The following is a 20,002-nucleotide window of genomic DNA, read 5'->3' on the forward strand; positions in this document are numbered from 1 at the left end:
TGTCTGTTTTTATGGTTGTGTTGACTGAGAGGATTAAACTTTTGAGAAATATGTCCAATTTCATGAGAAAAGCTGTGCGTGCTCAGAACTTTAAAAAGGACTGACCTTACGCTGCACTTCAGAAACAAGTTAGGAGAAAAATGCTGTATTCTGCCTCGAAACCACTCAGATTAAAACTAATTCAACTGTGGGCCGGACTGTGACCACGTACCTGCTGGTTTTCCTCACCTCCATATCCCCGGACTCTTACATCCCCAGGACAAATACATACATTCACCTGCACAACTCTCTGTAAAAATACGTACCACTTTAATAACAGACTTATTTTATCCTCCTCTTAAATGGTTTGTTTGTTTTCTTTGTCATATTCTATTGTAATTTTCTATTTTTAAATCACGTCTTCTGTTGCACTGTGTTTATTATCATGCACCAATGTGCAAATAAACTTGGCCAAAAAAGTTTCAGATTCTGATTTATCTAATTAATTTCTACTTCACGCTTTCACAAAGGCTGTTGCATTAAAACATTAAAATACGAATCTTCCTACGTATGGGTTTAAGCCAGTAAAGCTGGGGAGTTCTTTGCTGATTATAGCAATTAACAATCTGGTTCGCTGTGTTTAAATGTTAGTATCATAATATGCTTCAATTTTAACATCAGAACAAAGTAATAATGGTGCGTGTTTATCTCCGAAGCAGAGTAACCCAGGCTTTGTTATCTCCAGCAAAGACTGTTCTTGCTGCTACTTCATATTAAATGCCGTCAACTCTTACAATGTAGAACATTTTTTGTAAAAGAATATTCACTGGAGGGGGGCTGGAGGGTAAGCCTGGTGGGAAAATGTTGCTTCGTTCCTATTTGGAAAAAGTCCCAGCGATGTATACGATGAATTCTTTCCATGTGCAAGACTGTCCTTTTTATTTCCCTGCTACAGATACATCCTTCATGTAGGATACATCCTTCATGTAGGATGTATCCTTCGTTAAAGCCTCCTGCTAAAATATAATAACGTGTTTTTGCTTATTTAGAAGTTTTACACCCAGAAAGTGGATTGAGACTGAGAAAAACATCCAATATGAGCTCCGTTGCCCTTTTCCTCCATGATATCAAAGACATTGTATCGTAATATAAAATACCAGTAATATTGCGCCTGTATCCTTGCATGCAAGTCAGGCCTGAGGACAGCAGGCGTGCACACACTGTTGGAGGTAGCGTTGAAATGTGAAAGGGCAATTTCAGAGCTGTCACATTGTCTCACCAAGATAAGTTCCCCATCAGGAAACTGCAACAATTTTGAGTTTGTATTCAGCCTGGAACCATTGTTGTTTTTGTGTCAAAGAAAGCAGACGCACCATGGAAACTCTTTTTAAAAGGATATGGAATCATTCTTACATCTCCCTTTGTAAGTTTGCCTTGCCGGACGAAACAGACAAAGATTAATCTGACAAAAATAAGCGGAGCCTGTGACTTCAACACATGCTTTAGGATGTCAGTATTCAGTTAGAAGAATGACACACAACAAACAGATATATTCTGTACATACACTGTTGATTTGGAGATGTTAAGTAATATAGACGATTGTTCAAGAGGAGCTTGAGCCACTGCAAGTTCAACTACAGGACATTCGACAACACATTCAGTGTATTTATCAACCAGGCTGAAGGCGTAATTTGTGTTGTTGTTGTGCGAGTGTTTACAAGGTAAGTCTCGTCCCTTCTTAAGGGCGGATCTTACAAATAATACATAGGCTACCATGGAACCTGTGGGGAATATCCCAAAATACCACAGAACTACCAGAGGACCTCACCTTCGGAGGAACATGACAAACCTGTCAACACCATTTCCTTCGTCTTGTTAAACTTGCCGTGCTTTGAGCTAATTGCCAACGACATGCTGATGTTCAGCCAGTATCATTTTGACCACGTTTACTTCTTAGCTTTGCGTGTTAGCATGCTAACATTTGTTAATTACAATAAAACACAAGGTACAGCTGAGGATGATGGGAATGTCATTAGTTCTGCAGGCAATTGGTCGTGAACAAAGGACTGGACAGATACAAAAGAATGGACCTTATGGTGGAGCTATACAGGAGACGGACAGGCGAGGTCAGGGGATCACAAAAGTCATTACGATACACCGTCTGGGAAAAAATGAATGTCATTACAAAATAGAATGGCAATCCATCTCTTTCTTGAGATATTTCAGTGGGAACCGAAGTGGTGGCCCGACTGAGATTACAGAACCGCACCAAGATTCATAAAAGATATGTGAAAGTCAAAATCTAAATTTGGAGATGGTAAGCAACGACTCAAAGTAGAGAAGATTGCTCGGTTGAGCAACTGCAGTCTCTGTAAGGGTAAGTGGGTGTAGCTTCAAAATCTCTACGCATAAGAAAAACTGCTGTTTTATAGCAATGTGATGGACAGACGGAGATGCAGGCCTTATACTATCTACCCCTCTCATGAAAAAGGTATAAACTCTTCACACTCGCCTGGGCAGGCTTCATTTCCATCACTGAGGAAACGTGACTGAGTGCATTACTGAACAGGAGCCTTCCAATGTGACAGATTTGGGGAGAGACAGCTCTTGCATCTTTTAACAGCCTTCTAATTTCTTTTTCATGAGGCCGGTTATTTCAGATATTTGCTGAAGGGAGGGAAGACTTAGCTGTACGGTCTGTGTTTGTCTTGTGTTTATTAAAGGAGCTGTCTTTAACATTGTGAGCATTAATATAGCAGCTATAACTATTGCCCATGTACAGATGTAGTGGAGTAATATCTACCCGAGCAGAGAATGAAGTCACGCTCCCTCTGTGTGGGTTGTTATCCGAACTTCTTTTTGCCTTGTGTGTGCTTTTAGTGCACGTCAGTGCATTTAGCTGCTCTGCACTGCTCTCATAGTCACAGCTGATAACTCCATCCTGTCCAACAGCGTCCTAACGAAAGCACCAGCCCTCTGGTTCCTCCTCAGGTAAACACTGTTGGCTCTTTCAGCAGTTTGTAGTGTTCGCGCTGTTAGCTGCCAGCTGAGGTTGTACCATGTTGAGACCCGTTGATAGGCAATCGAAATGCTCCCAATCTCTTATTTTGCACCTTTTCATTTATGTTTAAGTGGACACAAAAGACTCTCTTGTAACCTATTACTTGACTCCTCTTTGATTTTGTTTAGGGACTTGGACTCAACCAAGTGAAAATCATTATTTTTCCAGAGTGCAATCCCAGTACACATTCGGCACCTGTAGAACTCCTTTAGATTAAATTTTGTCCAATAACATATAACAATGTGGTTCTTTTGTTAGGTGGCACAATGTTGCACTCCCCAGTAGGTGGCAGAATAAACTGCCATGACCCATGTAAGCTTCAATATTTAGAGGAAGTGGCGGTTGTTGAGTCTGGCCTGTGGTCTAGCATAGTGCTGCCGTAAATCAATCTATGTTTTGTAAAAGCGGAAAGAGAGCGTTTTTCTACACCACCGATGCCGCTGTGGTCTGAATGGAAACACACATACACACAGAAGAAAGTCAGACACTTGCTGCTGTTGTGAGCTGTAGGTTTATTGGATGTTTTGTGGTATTTAACGTCTTTCTCCCTCTCTGTATCTCACTGACCCTTCCACACACACACACACACACACACACACACACACACACACACACACAGACACACAGCAGTCAAACAAATGAAAAAGCCCCAGAAGGCTGTCTGCAGAACTTGGCTCGATAAATCACACTAAGACAATGAAAACAGGGTGAAAGATTTAGAGCAGAGATGGTATTATGGTCTGCAGGTTTAGGTGTGATTGAAAGGACACAGCAGTGTGGCTCTAGGGATGGCAACGTCAGTCTGACAGGTGATCCACCACTTTGGTCCAGAATGACAATATCTCAACAACTGTTGGATGGAGCTGTCCCTTAATCTCATTTCCCTCTCTCCATCTCTCAAACACTCACTCACTTTACAAACACAAAAGATTTGCATCTTGTTTGCAATTTGAAGCCAGGTGCATGTTTGTTTTTAAATGTTAAATCCCTTAGACACGCATGCAGCAGTTTATTAGATGCTTTTTCCTCTGCAGAGAACTCGCTGCTGCAGGTTTTCAGAGCCATGATGAAGTAAAATAATGCTTCTGTCGCTCTTGATCTTATCATATGCTAATCGGCGCAACACTCCTCAGCGTGTGAAGAACACAGGATTTAAACCACTTCAGATCCCTTTTAATGAGCCAACGGTGTCAAGGAACATACACATGTTCCATCTTGGCTTCCTTCTCATGACCTTTGCCATCATCCTCCCACGGGTTCCTCGCATCTAAATATTGAGTGTGTCAGATGCATAGAGATGACGGATTACCAGACACCAGATAACTATATTAAATACATCCATTCCAGTACGGTTTTCACGCTAACTTCAGTTCTTCTAGTTGTTTTTTTTGCAGATTTACTGCTAGATTAAGCTTTCTTAGAACAGGTGTGTGTGTGTGTGTGTGTGTGTGTGTGTGTGTGTGTGTGTGTGTGTGTGTGTGTGTGTGTGTGTGTGCATGTGAGGGAGAGAGAGAGCAGAGTTTTGGTGCCCCCCTGTGTTAACGGTAGGAAAATATAGTTTGAACAGTCGTCACTGCTGAGGCTCAGTGGAGGCGACTCACGCTGCAGATGCACATTGACAGAGAGGAACAATACCAATAAAAACCTGAGAGCAATAATGACTATTCTTAAGAAAAAAAAAGCAGGACTACATAAGAAATGTATCATAATTTAAATGATCAATCTGTCGCTTGTCAGGAATTGGCATTGGTCTCAAATGTATACCTTAACTATCTCAGTGAATTCCTGCAGCGGTGAAAAAAACAAACCCGTTTACACCCTTGCTGTCTGACCTCAGACAAAATGATTGCCCATTACAAAGAGATTACACGGATGTTTTTGTAATTTGTCTCTGTAGAAGCTTTATTTTACATTTGAACATCTTCTACTGCTTGAAACACATCAGGCACAGTCTCAACCTGAGTTCTTGTAGAGTGATCCACAGCCCTGTGCAGCTTGTTTCTACTGAGCAAATTTCATTTAAAACCACCTAGGATGTACAAAACAGCATTTTCATGTCTGCTTATAAAGGAGAAGAAGATAAAGAAGAAGAAGAAAGTGCTTTGTGTATCCTTCATTGCATATTAACATAAATGTCCACTAACTCACAGATAACTATCACAGAATAACCCCATGTCTATATAATTCACTGTAAAACCATTATACTGTAAATATGTTGTAAAATACAAAGTATGCATACATAATAAAACAACGTAGGCAACAAGAAGGCTAGAGAAGTAAAAATGAGACAAAGATGACTCCTACTCCCATTGCTGAAGTGCTTTGATACTACAGGAGACTGTTTGTGAGTTTAAATATTATTTACTGGCTTATAACCTGAGGATACAGTTCATCCTGTATGAATAGAGGCCTTCTAAACTTTATTACCCACTTACTGTGGTTATCCTCTCTCAAACAGACCATATTTTACGATCGTATTGGATTGGGATGGATGGATTTTTATCCTGGAAACGTTTCACGTTGACTTAACTCAATGCAGCATTGTGTTTAAATGAATACCGTGTGTTTCGGCGCTGTTGTGCAGCAGGCACGAAATGCATTACGGAGGGTGTATGTGTGTGGAGCTCTCAGCAGTGCATCTTCTCACCGACTGCAGCCACAGAGCAGCGGTGGCAGCGCGCCTGCGCAGTGCATCCAGGGGCTCGGCGGCGTTCGGTGCTGAAGTGGGGCGGATGGCAGAAAAAACAGCGGCGATGGACATTTCACCGCAGGATTCCCATTTACGATGTCGTTAAATGAGCATCGGGACATCGCGTTCGTGAACCCATCACCCCAGGACACTGACAGCCCGACACAAAGGGGTAAGATGCTGATTATTCTGCGCTAATGCTCCACACGGGCTGGCTAGCTGACGTTAGCACGGCGCTAGCTGCTGCTGCTGCTCTGCTGCCACCTCCTCCTCCTCCTCCTCCTCCTCCTCCTCCCGCTGCAGAGAGATAGCGGATCTCGGGCTGTTTGCTAAAGCTAGCAAGTAGAAAGTGGGTGGTGTTTGAATTCTGGAAGAAAAAAAAAAAATTCGGTGCGACAGTCTGCGCTGTGCAGCTATCTCTCTCTCTCTCTCTCTCTCTCTCTCTCTCTCTCTCTCGCATCGGGTTATCACTCCGTGGTGTCAGCTGGGAGGGGGATCTCCCTCTCTCCCACGGCCGGTCGGACCTGCACCGCGGCTGGGCTCAGATGGTTCGGACAGCTGCAGGGGGTGGGGGCCGTGGGGGGTACCGTGCACAACACCCAGCCCGAGCAGCTAGCCAGCAGAGCTAGTGCACAGAGGGAGAGAGAGCAGGGTCCGATGAGCTTACTTGTTATCTGGAGATATGCACAGGCCTGCAGGCAGATGCAACAGACCCACTGCTGCGACAGCTCAAGTCCAATGCATCCACCGTCAACTATCTTCTTACAAAAACTTATTTCGGGGCTTTTTTTTTTGTTCCTCCACTGTCACGCAGTGGAAAGTGCTCCTGTCGTGCACAGCTGAGGGAGCACCCACTCTGCAGTCTCCCATGGGTGTGTTGAGTCAGAGGAGGATGACCCTGAGGAAGGCCACAGACGCGTTGCTCTGACAATAAAAGTTGCTCTTTATCGTACAAGTGTTGCTGGAGTTCAGACCTCATGAGTGGGAAGAGCCCAGGCGATGTCGCCACTTCATCACTTCATCAGCACATTTGAGATTTAAGAAGAGGAAGATGACTTCCTGGTTGTTCTCTCAGAGTCAACATGGCTAGAGTGCGTATTTCTTTGATGTGATGTGGAGTCCGGCCGACACCGTCTTCAACAACATGATTTACCTTTAATTAGTCTAAACTGTTTTCTGGTTCATGCTAGGGCTGCGAATAACGGTTACTTTCATTATTGGGTAATTAGCCGGTTATCACCTGTTTAGGGTGATGGATGGGCAAGAGTGAAAAAGCATCATCCCAGATTCAAGGGTGACTTCTTCAAATGTCTTATATTGTCTGAGGAACGGTCCAAAACCCCAAAAGAATGCCAGTTCTACAGCAGATAGAGTCACACACTTTCACAGTTGAGAAGCTTTAACAACATTTTTGGTTGAGAAATGACTTAAAAGATTACCAAACAACTGCAGTTTCCGGATCATTTCTCTGTCAATGGCTTAATTGACTTATTTGAGCTCCAGCTCAGCGTGTTACTAAAGAGACTCTGTGGCCATCTTCCTCCTGGGAGCATGCAGTTGAAACTCTCACAAGTACAACTCAAGAGCCTTATCTTTGCACATTTCTTCATAGACTTTTAATGTACAAGGGGAAGGTTTGTTTTCCAACTCATTGATGCCTCTCTCGGCTAAGGGAATGTTTTTTTTTTTTACGTCTTTTACTTGCTGATTTTCCTCGCTACGTTGCAGCAGACTGGTGATAGCTCGCAACATAAAGAGTCCTCCAGTGTTGAGGTCCGACATGTGAACACTTCTGCTGTTATGAGGAAGCAAGTTGTTTGAACAGTGACTCCTGTATGAAAACATGCGGCATGAGAGCGACCCAGGAAGCTCCCGTCGCCTTCAGGCTGTTCGTCAGCTTCCGTCAGAGACACAATCCAGCTAACGGCTTCTGACTGTGATTGAGCGTCGGGGCCGTGACACCGCCGATGAGCTTGATCTTTCTCGTGAGGAGTGTTAAAGCGATGTGACGATGATTGATGATGCATCTGGTTTATTTCCTGATATTTTCCGTCTTGTTTTGACCGCACCCCGTAGCACATCACAGACATGTATCAGTGCACATGTTGGGGCGATAAGAAAATGCAGTGCAGAAATGCCAAAGACGTGTTTGAGGTAGTTTAGAAACATTTTAGGGCTTCAACAAATTATTGTTGCCAATGCTGATAACATCTTCAAATATAGGATATTACATTTGTTATGGCAAAAACAGAAAAGCACCAAATACTCACATTTTGACAAGCGGGAAGCAAAAGCTAATCGTTTCAGGTCTTAAACAAGTGTGACCATGACATAATGTGTCCACCAGAGAGCACTGACAAGTTTATTTTTCAACTTTAAAGTAACGTCAAAACAAATTTAAAGGATTCCTATCAAAGATGCTCATGCTATATTGATCAGGGACGGAGTACGAAGGGAATTTAAAACCAGGTCCTGCTCTCGCTGCAGCATTTGCCAGTGTGCACTTATGTCATTACGTAAGCAGCACATATATTTCCGCACTGTTTGCAACCAAAAAAATAAAAATGTTGACCGTTTGCCCTGTTTTGCTCTTCAGATGCTGTACCTTCGCTGCTCCCTGCACTCTCAAGTCCACCAATGACCCTTTCACCGAGATCCCAGGAAGCCTAGGCGGGGGGGACGGCGAGTGAAACAAAAGAGGAGCAAAATAAGGAAGCAAGGAGAGGAAGTGGTTGCATTTCATATCCGCTCTCGTGTCCCATTCTTGTGCCAGTCCATCAGGGATGGTGAGACCAGTAACCTCTCTTTCCAGCGAGCCAAACAGCCGGTCCGATAGCCACACAGACGCCCAGACAGTCCACCAGTCGGTCACTCCGTCGACAAGCCTGCTATCCTCCAGCAACCTATTACCTCACGCCATGACTGCGCTGTCTGACCTGTTTTTAGGAACTCACTAATTCATGGTAAGTTTGACTCCTGTCCAGTATGATTGTGATGCTTTGTTGGTGTTCAGCTGATACCCGAAGGAGACATTGGAGCTCCATGAGTACGTCGCTTGAATGAGACGTTATAATCACCTCTTTGTGTTTTTTAAAGGGTTTCAGATCCAGACAAAGAAGGAAAAAACGTTTGATGAAGAGTTGGTTTAAATATCCTCAATGAGGCGCAACATGTCTCCAAAGTACAAATGAGTGTGTTCGTTCTGGTGTGACCAGTTTGTGATTGAGGTTTTGGAGGTTTAAGGTTTTTGCAGAACAAACAACATTTCTTTCGCGTTGTTATTCCAGCCCAGAGCTTTTATTCTCACAATGCAGCCCAACTTATCAGATCAGAAGAAAGAAGCTCAGTGGCTGTTTGTATCCCACATATATTTCAGCTATATATGCTATCGGCGTAAGCGATGCTTTTAATGTTGTAACGATTGTGATCAAGATGATACGGAATGTTGCTAATAAACCAAACAAAAGGAGAAAATAGAAACGCACCAGGTCCTTTGTATTATTCGATAGGGAGACACAATCTTTTTTTTAGATTTCCACTTCTTGTCAGTGAGAGGAAGGCAACACGTAAATATCTGTTTAACTGGTAAAACGTGTGAAGAGGCAGGTTTGGGTATAAAATTGATCGACTCGCACGCAGGGTTACAAAGATACATCGCTGAATAAACCTCTTTTGCAAAGTCCTCTCAGTTCTGTCTTCCTCATTGGCCAGGAGTCCTGCTCACTGAGAGTATGAATGAATGTTCCACCTATAGCTTCCTTAATTGGAAAAAAAACCAACACATTTTGTGACGACACAGTGTCGTCGGATTTGGCGGTTTTCTGCCTAATTTGGCTTCTTTTTGCACCGTTTGGGCGGATTCCACCTAGCGCTCTGCCGAAGGACTCTGTACTCAATGTTCACTGTGCATGGTTCCTGAAACGTGCAAAACAAAACTTAAGGCTATATTCCAATAAATCCTCTGAAAGTTAACAACAATTCTACTTTGATGACGACCTGCTGGTGTCCGTGATGTGTGCGAAACGATACGATAAGATGTTTATCCTGCGTGTAGATGCTCCTGATATTATTTCGGGCTCATCTCTTGGCTAATCTCTTGACGTGATGGTGAAGTAAGGTGGAGGCCTCAAAGTACGCTGGATGATTGGATGAACACACAAACAGCCAAGGGGATTATACAAAGTAAGACCAAAGCAATCTGAGGAGTATCACGTAGGTTCAGACGGATGGGTATGAGAGTCAAAATGGAGGATTTTGCCTCCTGAAGCAATTTTGAATTATGTCTAAATTAACAAAATGAGAGTCTGACTACTTTACAAAACCTTTTTGCTTTTCTGGCAGATCTTGTAGCTCTCTCTTTTTTTTTTGGTCATCTCTCTTCTTCTTTTCCTCACATCTGGGTTTATTTGTATTTCCGCTCTATATTTGCATGTCGTGTCAATGCGGCCTCTTTCTCTCCGGGTTTAGAACAAAGCCGTGCCCTCGCTGTCGTTTGCATCTAGCTGCCTGTTTTTCCACAGATGCTGTCTGGTCGGCTGAATAACTGATGGCCACTCCAACAACATTTGCATATCAGGCAGGTCGCCTCAGCCTTAACTGCTATGCACTGTATCATCCTTGTAGTAAATGGCATCTGCGGATGCAGAGTGGAGGGAACGAGAGCGAGAGATAGAAGGCTCCCCTGTTGGTACTGGAGCGCACTCGTATTTATTTGGATTTTTAAGTGTTTAATGAGGAGTTTAATTTGAGCCATGACTTTGCAGGTAAGAGTTTGTGGACTGCAGTTCATTAGTGCTTTTTTCATGTTGCACCGCCTGTTCAAATTAGGCTTAAACGCCCCAGATTGTGGAGTGAAGTCTGTGATCGTTATTATCTCCTCTATCTGGTAACGGGAGAAGAATTCATTCGATCTTCGTCGTGTTTCCTGGTGTAGATTTTTGGCTGTTATAGTTATTGCGTGGTAAAGGTTTCCCCGGCCTATTTAGCGCATTAAAAGCCAGCCAGGTGTTCTCTTCTGCTTGGAGGAAGGTGAAAAGGAGCATTATTAGACTGTATGTGATTATCTCTGACATTAGAGTAAGTTCTTAAAGAGTGTGGTATTTCTATTTTGAGCAGCCTTAAAGGGTTGTTTGCCTATCGGGGGGGCCGTTGTGTGATGTTAAAGTGGCTCTTGCACCTGCAAAGCCTCTCTAAAGGCCAGGGGGAGACCCGCAGCGATGACCGGCACAGGATTGTCCACGGTGATGTTAAGTGAGAACAGACTGGAACTAGTGGGCAGTTCTGTGGTAAAGCAATGGAAAGTCTTGCTGAAGTGTTAAAAAGGGAAAGTTTTTGGTAAACGCTGCTCAGGCTGTTGAATTTAAGAAGCTATAGTTAGTTATAAGAAATAGTTTGACCGTGCACACATTTTAGTCTTAAAGAACAATACTGGCCCTATTTTGGGACTGTTGCACTCAATAACATTATTTTATTCTGTTCAAAGCAATCAGACTCTTTTGACAAAAAACAGTCATTTTACCTCACAGAACACAGGAGTTGCTAGTCTACCGCCGCCTCCATCGGTTAGTTTGTGTGGTTATTGTGTGACTTTGGTGAATCCAAACTAACCCTTTAAAACACCAAAAGTCACAAAACGTAGATTTCCTCATACAGTCTTTTTTAGTAATCCCTGTATTCATCCTCTGTCTGAACGTCTCCTAGTCTCTTTAAGCCCCTCCTCCAGAGAAAATCCCAGTCTGCTCTGATTGGCTTGTGAGAAAGACATGGTGCACCTATGCAAAGGTAGATCTCAAGCCGTGGGTGGAGATACTCTGATGGTGGTATATTCTAATGAGCTTGTATGTGTCCCCCTTTAAGTTGTTGTTGTCCCTGCTTTGATCCTCATCTCCTGCCTCTGCAAAGGATGTTGCACGTTCTTAAGGCAACAGCGGGTTAATATGAGTGTGTGCGTGAATTTGTGTGTATACGTTGCAAACACTCGTCTGTCTGCGAGTGTGATTTGTCGACCCTGTTACTCCGTCGGTGTCTGCGGACGTCGAAATGAATGTGTAGTGTCTGTCAAAGCCAAGAGAAAGACGTGGCTGAATGCCAGAAACCCTCGAACCGTACAAGGAAGGGAATCCTCTCGGTCCGGCTCTCTCTCTCTCTCTCTCTCTCTCTCTCTCTCTCTCTCTCTCTCTCTCTCTCTCTCTCTCTCTCTCTCTCTCTCTCTCTCTCTCTCTCTCTCTCTCTCTCTCTCTCTCGCTTCATCACTCTTTCACACACATTTTTTTCCCCCTCTAATAAGTCATATCGCTCGCGAGGCCAAAAGTAAAACATGGGGTCCAAATTTGAAACTGCACTCTCTGCGTATGTTATTATTCATTTGAAGGGTTTTAAACAGTACTATTTTTCTTTGTGTGTCCGTTGTGAAGCCCCGGAGTGTGATTGGAGTGGAGATGAGAAAAAGGCAGGCGGCGCACATCGAGGCCCCACCCCAGGCCCCCGGACAGCCCCGACCCAACACCTGCTGCCTCTGCTGGTGCGGCTGCTGCAAGTGTCTCTGGTAAGAAAACACTACACTATACTATACTGTACTATACTATAACGCATGTTTCTGCGGAATCTGATACCACCCAGTTTTGTTAAGTTTTTCATTATTTCAGGTAGACTTTGGCTCAGGATGAGAAAACTGTATTTAAAGCCGCTATTGTCAAAATTGTTATCGAGTATTTGCATCGATGAATGTTCACTTTGCCCCATTGATGACTACGGTGAAGAGTTTTAGAAAAAGCAACGGCAAAATCTGTGTGATATGATGTCATCTGGTGACTTTCGGCAGTGTTTTTTTGCAGCCAGTAACTTTTTAAAATAGAGTGGATGCTTAGAAGCAGGAGCATAAGTACAAAAATGTGAGCAAAGCAATGTCTGAATTTACTTTATTCATCATAAGAATCACAGAGATAGGTTGTCAGTATACACATGTAAGTGTCCTTGTCAGTTCACACAGTATATTGCATTTATAAGTTGGATCAATTAATCGCAAAAAAAATCATGCGATTAAAAATTGTAATGGTTGCACAGCACTATTTATACCTTGTTAGTTGCTTTAGGAAACAAAACATTACCCCATGTGCCTGAAACAACAGTTGGTCCTGTTATCTAATCTGTGACGTTACGCTGATTCCCTATAATTCCCTATAAATTCATCTGAATAAATACAGACTTTATTCTGACACAGCACTGGAACCTGATCTAGTGCTGGGAGCCAATAACCCTTTGGACAAACCAGCTCTTATTCTAGGGTTGAGCAGTTTAATTAATAATTGTATCGGCCAAAATCACAGATTTGGCTCAAAGGGCTTCCTTTGTCTGTCGACCATCGGTTCAGATAAGGACAACATCTCATCTGTGAATGTTATCACGACCAGACACATCACCTGAATCCAGCTATTAAAATAAGATGTGTTCTTTGCATTCAACTGTTTGTTGTTTCAGTATGTTTTCCTGTCTCACTTTGGTGATGGACAATTCTCAGTCATTGATTACCATCGACGCTTTGGATTCAGAGCCTGCAGGTTTAAAAGGCCAAATTTTGCAGCAGCCAGGTTTTTGGCGGTTAAATGTAGAAAACAGCTCCTGCACGGTCAGCTCCTGTCTGTGGTAAAGGTGTGTTTGAAAGGTAATTATAGGAGTGTACGGGATGACTTAATTTTTCCGCTGTTGGTGTTTTTGTGTACTGGTTGGCGTTCTCCTTTACTGTATATCAACAATACTGAAGCACACAGGCTCTGTGACGTTCATCTTTAAGTGGAATGTTTCTTTGGTTTTTGGAGGAATAAATAAAATGCACAACGCATGAAAAGGTGGCGGCAGCAGCAGCGGTCGGGTGTTTGTTGATGTGTATTGGTGGTAAACCTCCGGCAGTCACTGGCCGTGTTTCCATTCACATCTATTCACATTTGAAGTACTGGATTAGAAAAGCTTTATGGAAACAGAAAAGGTTGAGAGAACTTCCTCAATTGTGAAAATGAGTTTTTAGGCTCGCTTAAGAAAACGAGTCGATGTGTTAAATAGATTATGGAAACGCCTTTCCCGAACATGTTCTCCAATGACTGATCAGCCGTCTTTGCTGTTGGAATCTTCTCTGATTTTCCCGTAACATGTGAATGCTTTACTTTGTGTCCGGACATCATTAAACATGGACCCAACTGAAAAAGAGATCCTGAAGACCTCTCTCCATCTTCCTCTTGTCGATGAGTTAAATGGCCAATCCGACTTGTTTTGTTTCTGGTTTGCAAACTCTACGTCTTCTGCTCCGTTTGCTGGTGGACTTGGCACTTCCTGCTAAACAGTGGATGTGTAGCAGGAAGTGCCAAGTTCTAAACAAGCTATGCTGTAGCCGAGCTTTTTTGCTCCAAACCAGTCGATGGAAACGAAGCCTGCTTCACATTTATTTGCTTAAAATTTGTTTAACAATTGAATGGAAAGATGGCAAGAAAAGAATTAGATAATTCATCGATTAGTGGATTGATAAAATATTGATCTGTAACAATTTAGCAAATATTTTTTCAGTAAAATTCTAAAAAATGCTCCAGTTAAAGCTTCTCAAAATGTGAATATTTGATGTTTTTCATTGTAAACTGAATATCTTTGGCTTTTGGAAGATATGTCAGTTTGGGTTTCGGGAAATTATGGTTGGCATTTTGTGACATTTTTGTCACATTTTACGAAGCAAACAATCATTAGTTGCACCTTTTTTAGTTCCTGAAATTAGAGAGAAAAGAATACACAACGGTGTGCTAATACTTACTGCCCCTGAGCAAGGCACCAAAACCAGTAACTGCTGCGTAGCTCCGGCCGCAGCCTCACTGCGGCTTCGCTCTCGCCTGGGAGAGAAGAGTGAATGAAACATTGTTTTCAGGCAGTGAATGGTGAATGTGCTGCTCCTTTCACACCACTTCATCTGAAGTGGTGGCAGCTTGTGGACTGGGCCCCTGTAGTGAGCGCTCTGTGAGTCCGCTGGGTGATTCTCAATCAAATGCTGGTGTCAGATATCCATGGAATGATCCTGGAAATCTGTCTTCAGGACCCGACGTCTTTGTTTACTTTTAGCGTTAAGGTTCGGAGGGACGGTTTCCCTTTTTTTCAGTGCAGGTTTGTGTCAGTTATGTAAACCACTGAATGATCTCTGTGTCACTTTTTATTTTTACGATCTGTGAGATCGGTTAACTTTTTTGTCAGACGCCTTGTTTCTATTTATTCTTGTCGGCCACTTTGAAATCGCCGCAGTGGCCGAGGAACAGCTGATTTGTGAAGTTGAAATGAGGAGTTATGTGTTCGATAGCTCCTCATTTTACTATAAAAAAACTAAAATAAAGTGACCATTTAAAACTGTTTAAAAGGTACAAATGTCCGAAGACAGCAAGTACTACTCACCTTTCTTTTATGTGGTTACGTCTCCAGTCTCACCTGAAGCGCACAGCTGATAGGGACATGTTTTGTTTACATGTCCTCTATGTAACCGACGTGAAGGTCCCGGGACGAAGGATGTCGTCTGTCTACAGATTGTGAAACCCTTTGAGGCAAATTTGTGATTTTGGGCTGTACAAAATGAATTGAATTGAACTAGGAGCTGTTCAGGTCTCTCTCCCAGTGGGGTTCCCAGTAAAATGTTACATTTCATTTTCATTTAATGAAAGTGACATTGTTTGACTCCCATCATGCGGTGCATTCAGTGCGCATGAGGCAGACAGCCGCAGTAGTGCTGTAATGTTTTCATAATCAACAAACCTATTCTAATACATCTGTGTGTGTGTGTGTGTGTGTATATATATAACATATATTATTACTTTTTTCAACATTGTGCAATATGACTTTCAATATATTATGTGCAATATAATACTTTTTATTACTTTTCATTATCATTGACAATATTACCCTCAATATCATGCAGAAAGTTTTTATTGATCTATTTAAAATGATCAAACTCTGGCACAATAATTTCCTTCTGGATGAATAAAGATGTATCTTATTTTATCATATTTGATTTTAGAACATCAGTCGACCGCCCTAATGGGTCACAGCATACTGTTATGTTTCGTTCTTTATCCATCCTCTTTCTAACCCCTCCTCATCCGCCCTCACACAGGGCCCTTATCTAGTCGGGGTGCCTTCTATTTCCATCCACACATCACATGCAAAACAGCTGTGAAGAACCGCCTGTATATTTAGCTGTATTGTGAGGAAGCCCGCGGGCTGTGGCTAGCTTAGCTTATTGCTACCGCACAATGGGGACTTTGACAAGAGACGGCAAGAGGAAGGAAAAAGCCTCCATGGTGCGACAAAAATAGACGGCTCAGAGTGTGTTGCATTGTGGACTCGGCATGTGTGACTGAGCTACGATAGACAGAGAGGCTACCGGGTGTGTTTCAAGTGTTTATGTACATAAAGGTTTTCACTGTACGGACTCTGAACGTGTCGCTTCGAGCTCGCACTGATGCTTCCGAGTTCTATTGATGGCTGGAAGAGATGAACTCTGCGTCTTTGATTAATCAATCTAGAGATTCAGCAGAGATTAGTGCACACAGGTCTTTGGATTGAAACCCTTTCCTCTTATTGAATAGTGCTGACTTGAGCCCCCCATGACCGGCTGCATATGGTACTCCAACAGAAGTGCAGGTTGAGATATCTTCACTTTTAGTTGTAAGGATGGGTCAAACTCTCGGTGAAACAAACCTTTTTAGCCCTGACACTTACTGATAATGATCTTGTTGATTGGCTCTGGATGTCCTTAGTGAGGATGCATTTAATTTTTTGTCTTTGGTGGTAACAGAGGATGGTGAATGCTGATTTGCATGGTGAGAAATTAGCGATAACAAATCACGCTGTATCTTTTAGAAGTGCTATATTTATCACAGTCAATGTGCTGTTGCAGCCTTAATGCTACGTAAATATAGACAACAACAAGTATGTCAGATGTAATTCTGATCTCACTGGAACTCTTCATTTAAGAAAACAAGTCCAGACTTTTGTTTTGGCGAGCACAAACATTTCTCGTCTCCTTTTTCAGGACCGAAGACAGGATTGAGAGGAGTGAACGACAGACCTGCACCAAGATGGACAGTATTGAAGCTGGAGAAGAACAGTAAGTCCAGCCATCATCCCTCCTTGCATGTTTGTGTCAGTATGACTCTGTGTCAATCATCTTCTTTTTTTTTTTTTTTATTGCCCGACTGTAGACACCCCAGTCTAGACGAGGTGCTGTCGTGGGCACGTAGCTTTGAGATGATGCTGCGCTCGCTGGAGGGCCGGGAGGTCTTCCGGGAGTTCCTGCTCTCGGAGTACAGCGAGGACAACCTGCTTTTCTGGTTGGCCTGTGAGGAGCTGAAAAAGGAGACGGATCCCACAGTGGTGGAGGAGAAGTCCAGGATCATATACGAAGACTACGTGTCCATATTGTCACCCAAAGAGGTACCGGCTGTATTTGTGTTGGAACGGGCAGAAGTGACCACTGCCATGCTAGCGACATGGCTCCAGAGACGGCGATGTCAGCAAGTTGTTCGGTACAGACATTCATACAGTCATACAGACATTCATAGTCTCTGCACACGGTGACTGTAGAAAGTCAAGCAAAGTCAAAGCAAGCACCTAATATTCCTGTATGGACATAAATACTTCTGCTCGGTGTAGTTCACCGATGTTGCAGCCAGTACTTCTGGCAGAACTTGTTTTGTTTTTTTACCCTGTGAGTAAATCTCCCCGCTGTAAGCCTTGATACTAACTTATAACACTATTAACTTTACTGCTATAGCAAAATACCTCCGCTAATTAAATCCACGCTGCACTTTATAACCGCCGTGGTTATGTCAAAGCATGCGACTAATACCGCTATTTGGAAATTACCTCTTTTAAGTGTATTTCACTGATGTTTCCGACCGCGAGTAATCCCGACTTGGGTGTGTTTTTCAGGTTTAGTGATTTAGGATTTAGTGATTTAGGAGCCCAGAGGTAAAACGCTGCCTCGCTTTACTTTTTTACTTTTTATGGCTTTGCACTCTTAGTTAATGTTGAGCACATCTTCCTGTGGAGTAAGTTGTCATGTATTAATGAAGCCACTGGTAGTCTCTTAGAAACATCAAATTTGTTTTCCTCCTCCCAGGTGAGTCTGGACTCGCGGGTCAGAGAAGGAATAAACCAGACCCTGACGGAGCCCAGCAACCTGATGTACGAGGAGGCCCAGTTCCAGATCTACACCCTGATGCACCGCGATTCCTTCCCACGTTTCCTCAACTCCTCCGTTTACAGAGACCTCCTGGCCAACATGAGGCGCACCTGCCTCGACACCTAGACTCCTCCACCCTCCCTCATCGCCATCGTACGCCAACGAGACTACTACTTAAACTTCAAATACTACTATGGTGCCAGAAGTCGGGTTTGGAAAATCTCTCCCTGTTTTTTGATTGAAAAGACTGAATGACATCCAAGATAGCTGGTTGTTTTTTTTATTTATATTTTTTAAGCAATTTATATCCAGTTCTCCACTGGAGCCAGGTCGGCCTTCGCTGGTTGGTTATTGGTCAATTTAAGACCATTAATGCTGGCCAGTGATTGTTTTGCTAGCAATTTGTGCTGTTTGTTACGGTTGACTGGCCAACCCACTTGTCAGCTGTCGGTTGAAATGGCCAACCTGATGGCCAGCTGCTGGTTAACTGTGGACAAGGACTCCTCAGTCGATGGGGACAGAGAGAGAGAGAGAGAGAGAGAGAGAGACAGAAAGGACAAGCCAACTGTTCCCGTACTGTAATATTTAGACCTCATGCTTTCTTCTCTCACTTTTAATATTCTCTCTCTCTTACTCATTCTTTTGTTTTTCTAATTCTGTCCCATTCCTCAGATGTGTACAATTTTGTTTTTAACTTCTTTACTGTCCAAACATGACACCTAGTTGGTAGTGGTGGTGGCGTCTCTGCCCGTTTAACCAGTTAGAAGCACTGGCTCTGCATGTATCTCTCTCTCTCTCTCTCTCTCTCTCTCTCTCTCTCTCTCTCTCTCTCTCTCTCTCTCTCTCTCTCTCTCTCTCTCTCTCTCTCAACAGTAGCTTGACGATGTAAGCCGCGGACTGCAACCGTTTTTGAATATTGAGATGTATTAAGACAGGGGACCTGTCTCTCTGTCTGGATGTCTACATTCAGTGAAGGGGAAAAAAAAAGTACACTTCTGCCAATTTTAAGCTTACTGCAGTTTTTTATTGAGGAGATTTGATGGCTTCTGCAGCAAAAGGCAGCAGCACCTACTCATTCATCCATCCGTCCACCTGTCCATCCATCCGTCCGTCCAAGCACTTTCCTTCTTTAGGATTCTTTAACTGGGAGAAGTAAGGGCTAGAATTGTGGTTGGGCAGCTACATGTATTATTACTACCCATGAACTTTAGACAAAAAAAAATCTCTCCACTGAGAAAATCACAATGCCTTTACGTGTAAGAAAATGCAGACCAAGCGCTGCTGGAGTTTTTCTGGAAGGCAACCACAGTTTGTCCAACGATCCCTACCTCCCGTCTTTTTTCCCTCCCTCCGTCCTCCTCCCTCCAACTCAGACCATCACAAGCACAGGTGCCCCATGTGGGGGGGAAAAAACACACCGCTGACTCCAAATAGTCATCTACATTTTGGAATTCTTGCGCAGAAAAAGAGGGTTTACCTTTTTTAGTGTTTTATGAAAAGCTGGTTCTACTCTGAGAACATAAGCAGATGCAGCAGGCACTGATCTAACTGGTAGGGATATCAAGCCCTGGCTTTTGTCTGTAAGGCATTAGCTTTAGGAATGGACGTGCAGTATCACGTTGCAGCCACGTGACCCGGGTGCCAAACATGATGTCAAAGATGCTGTGAAGAGATATCAGATGTGACTTGTTGCCAGGCTGTAGAGTCTCGGCCTTTATGGTGCATGTGTGTTTCTCCAGCAGATGGAGCTGGTAGAGTGTATGGTAGTCCGTCAGTTAGCTACTGCCCATTAAAAACACTCTTCTTTTTTTTTCTTTTTTTTTGTACCAGAGCTCGTGAAGAGGGTTGGTATAATAATGCTAACCTGCTACCGTACTGGGCTAGCTAGTATGCGTAGTCATGCTACATGCTAGCCCTCTCAACACGGCTAACTAGGTTTCAGCATGCTGTAGGCAAGCAGCCAGCATGCCTGTGCTAGCCATGCTAATCCTCCATCCCACTGCCAGCCCTCACACACTCTGGTTTGTTTTTCTAATCCGACTTTGACAGCATGCGATGATAATGGCTATGT

General features: G+C 43.2%; 1 protein-coding gene across 1 annotated transcript; it reads left to right on the top strand.

Annotated features, from left to right (window-relative positions):
* Positions 1 to 8,579: 8,579 nt before the first annotated feature.
* Positions 8,580 to 18,057, top strand: rgs17 (regulator of G protein signaling 17; the record flags this gene model as incomplete). The annotated part of the gene is made up of 5 exons (XM_079168550.1): positions 8,580 to 8,692; positions 12,143 to 12,273; positions 16,780 to 16,854; positions 16,949 to 17,180; positions 17,869 to 18,057. The coding sequence occupies exons 1-5, from the start codon at positions 8,690 to 8,692 to the stop codon at positions 18,055 to 18,057; spliced, it is 630 nt and encodes a 209-aa protein (XP_079024676.1). The 5' UTR covers positions 8,580 to 8,689.
* Positions 18,058 to 20,002: the final 1,945 nt, after the last annotated feature.

Source organism: Pholis gunnellus (genome assembly GCF_910591455.1).
Source record: "Pholis gunnellus genome assembly, chromosome: 11".
Lineage (NCBI taxonomy): Eukaryota > Metazoa > Chordata > Actinopteri > Perciformes > Pholidae > Pholis > Pholis gunnellus.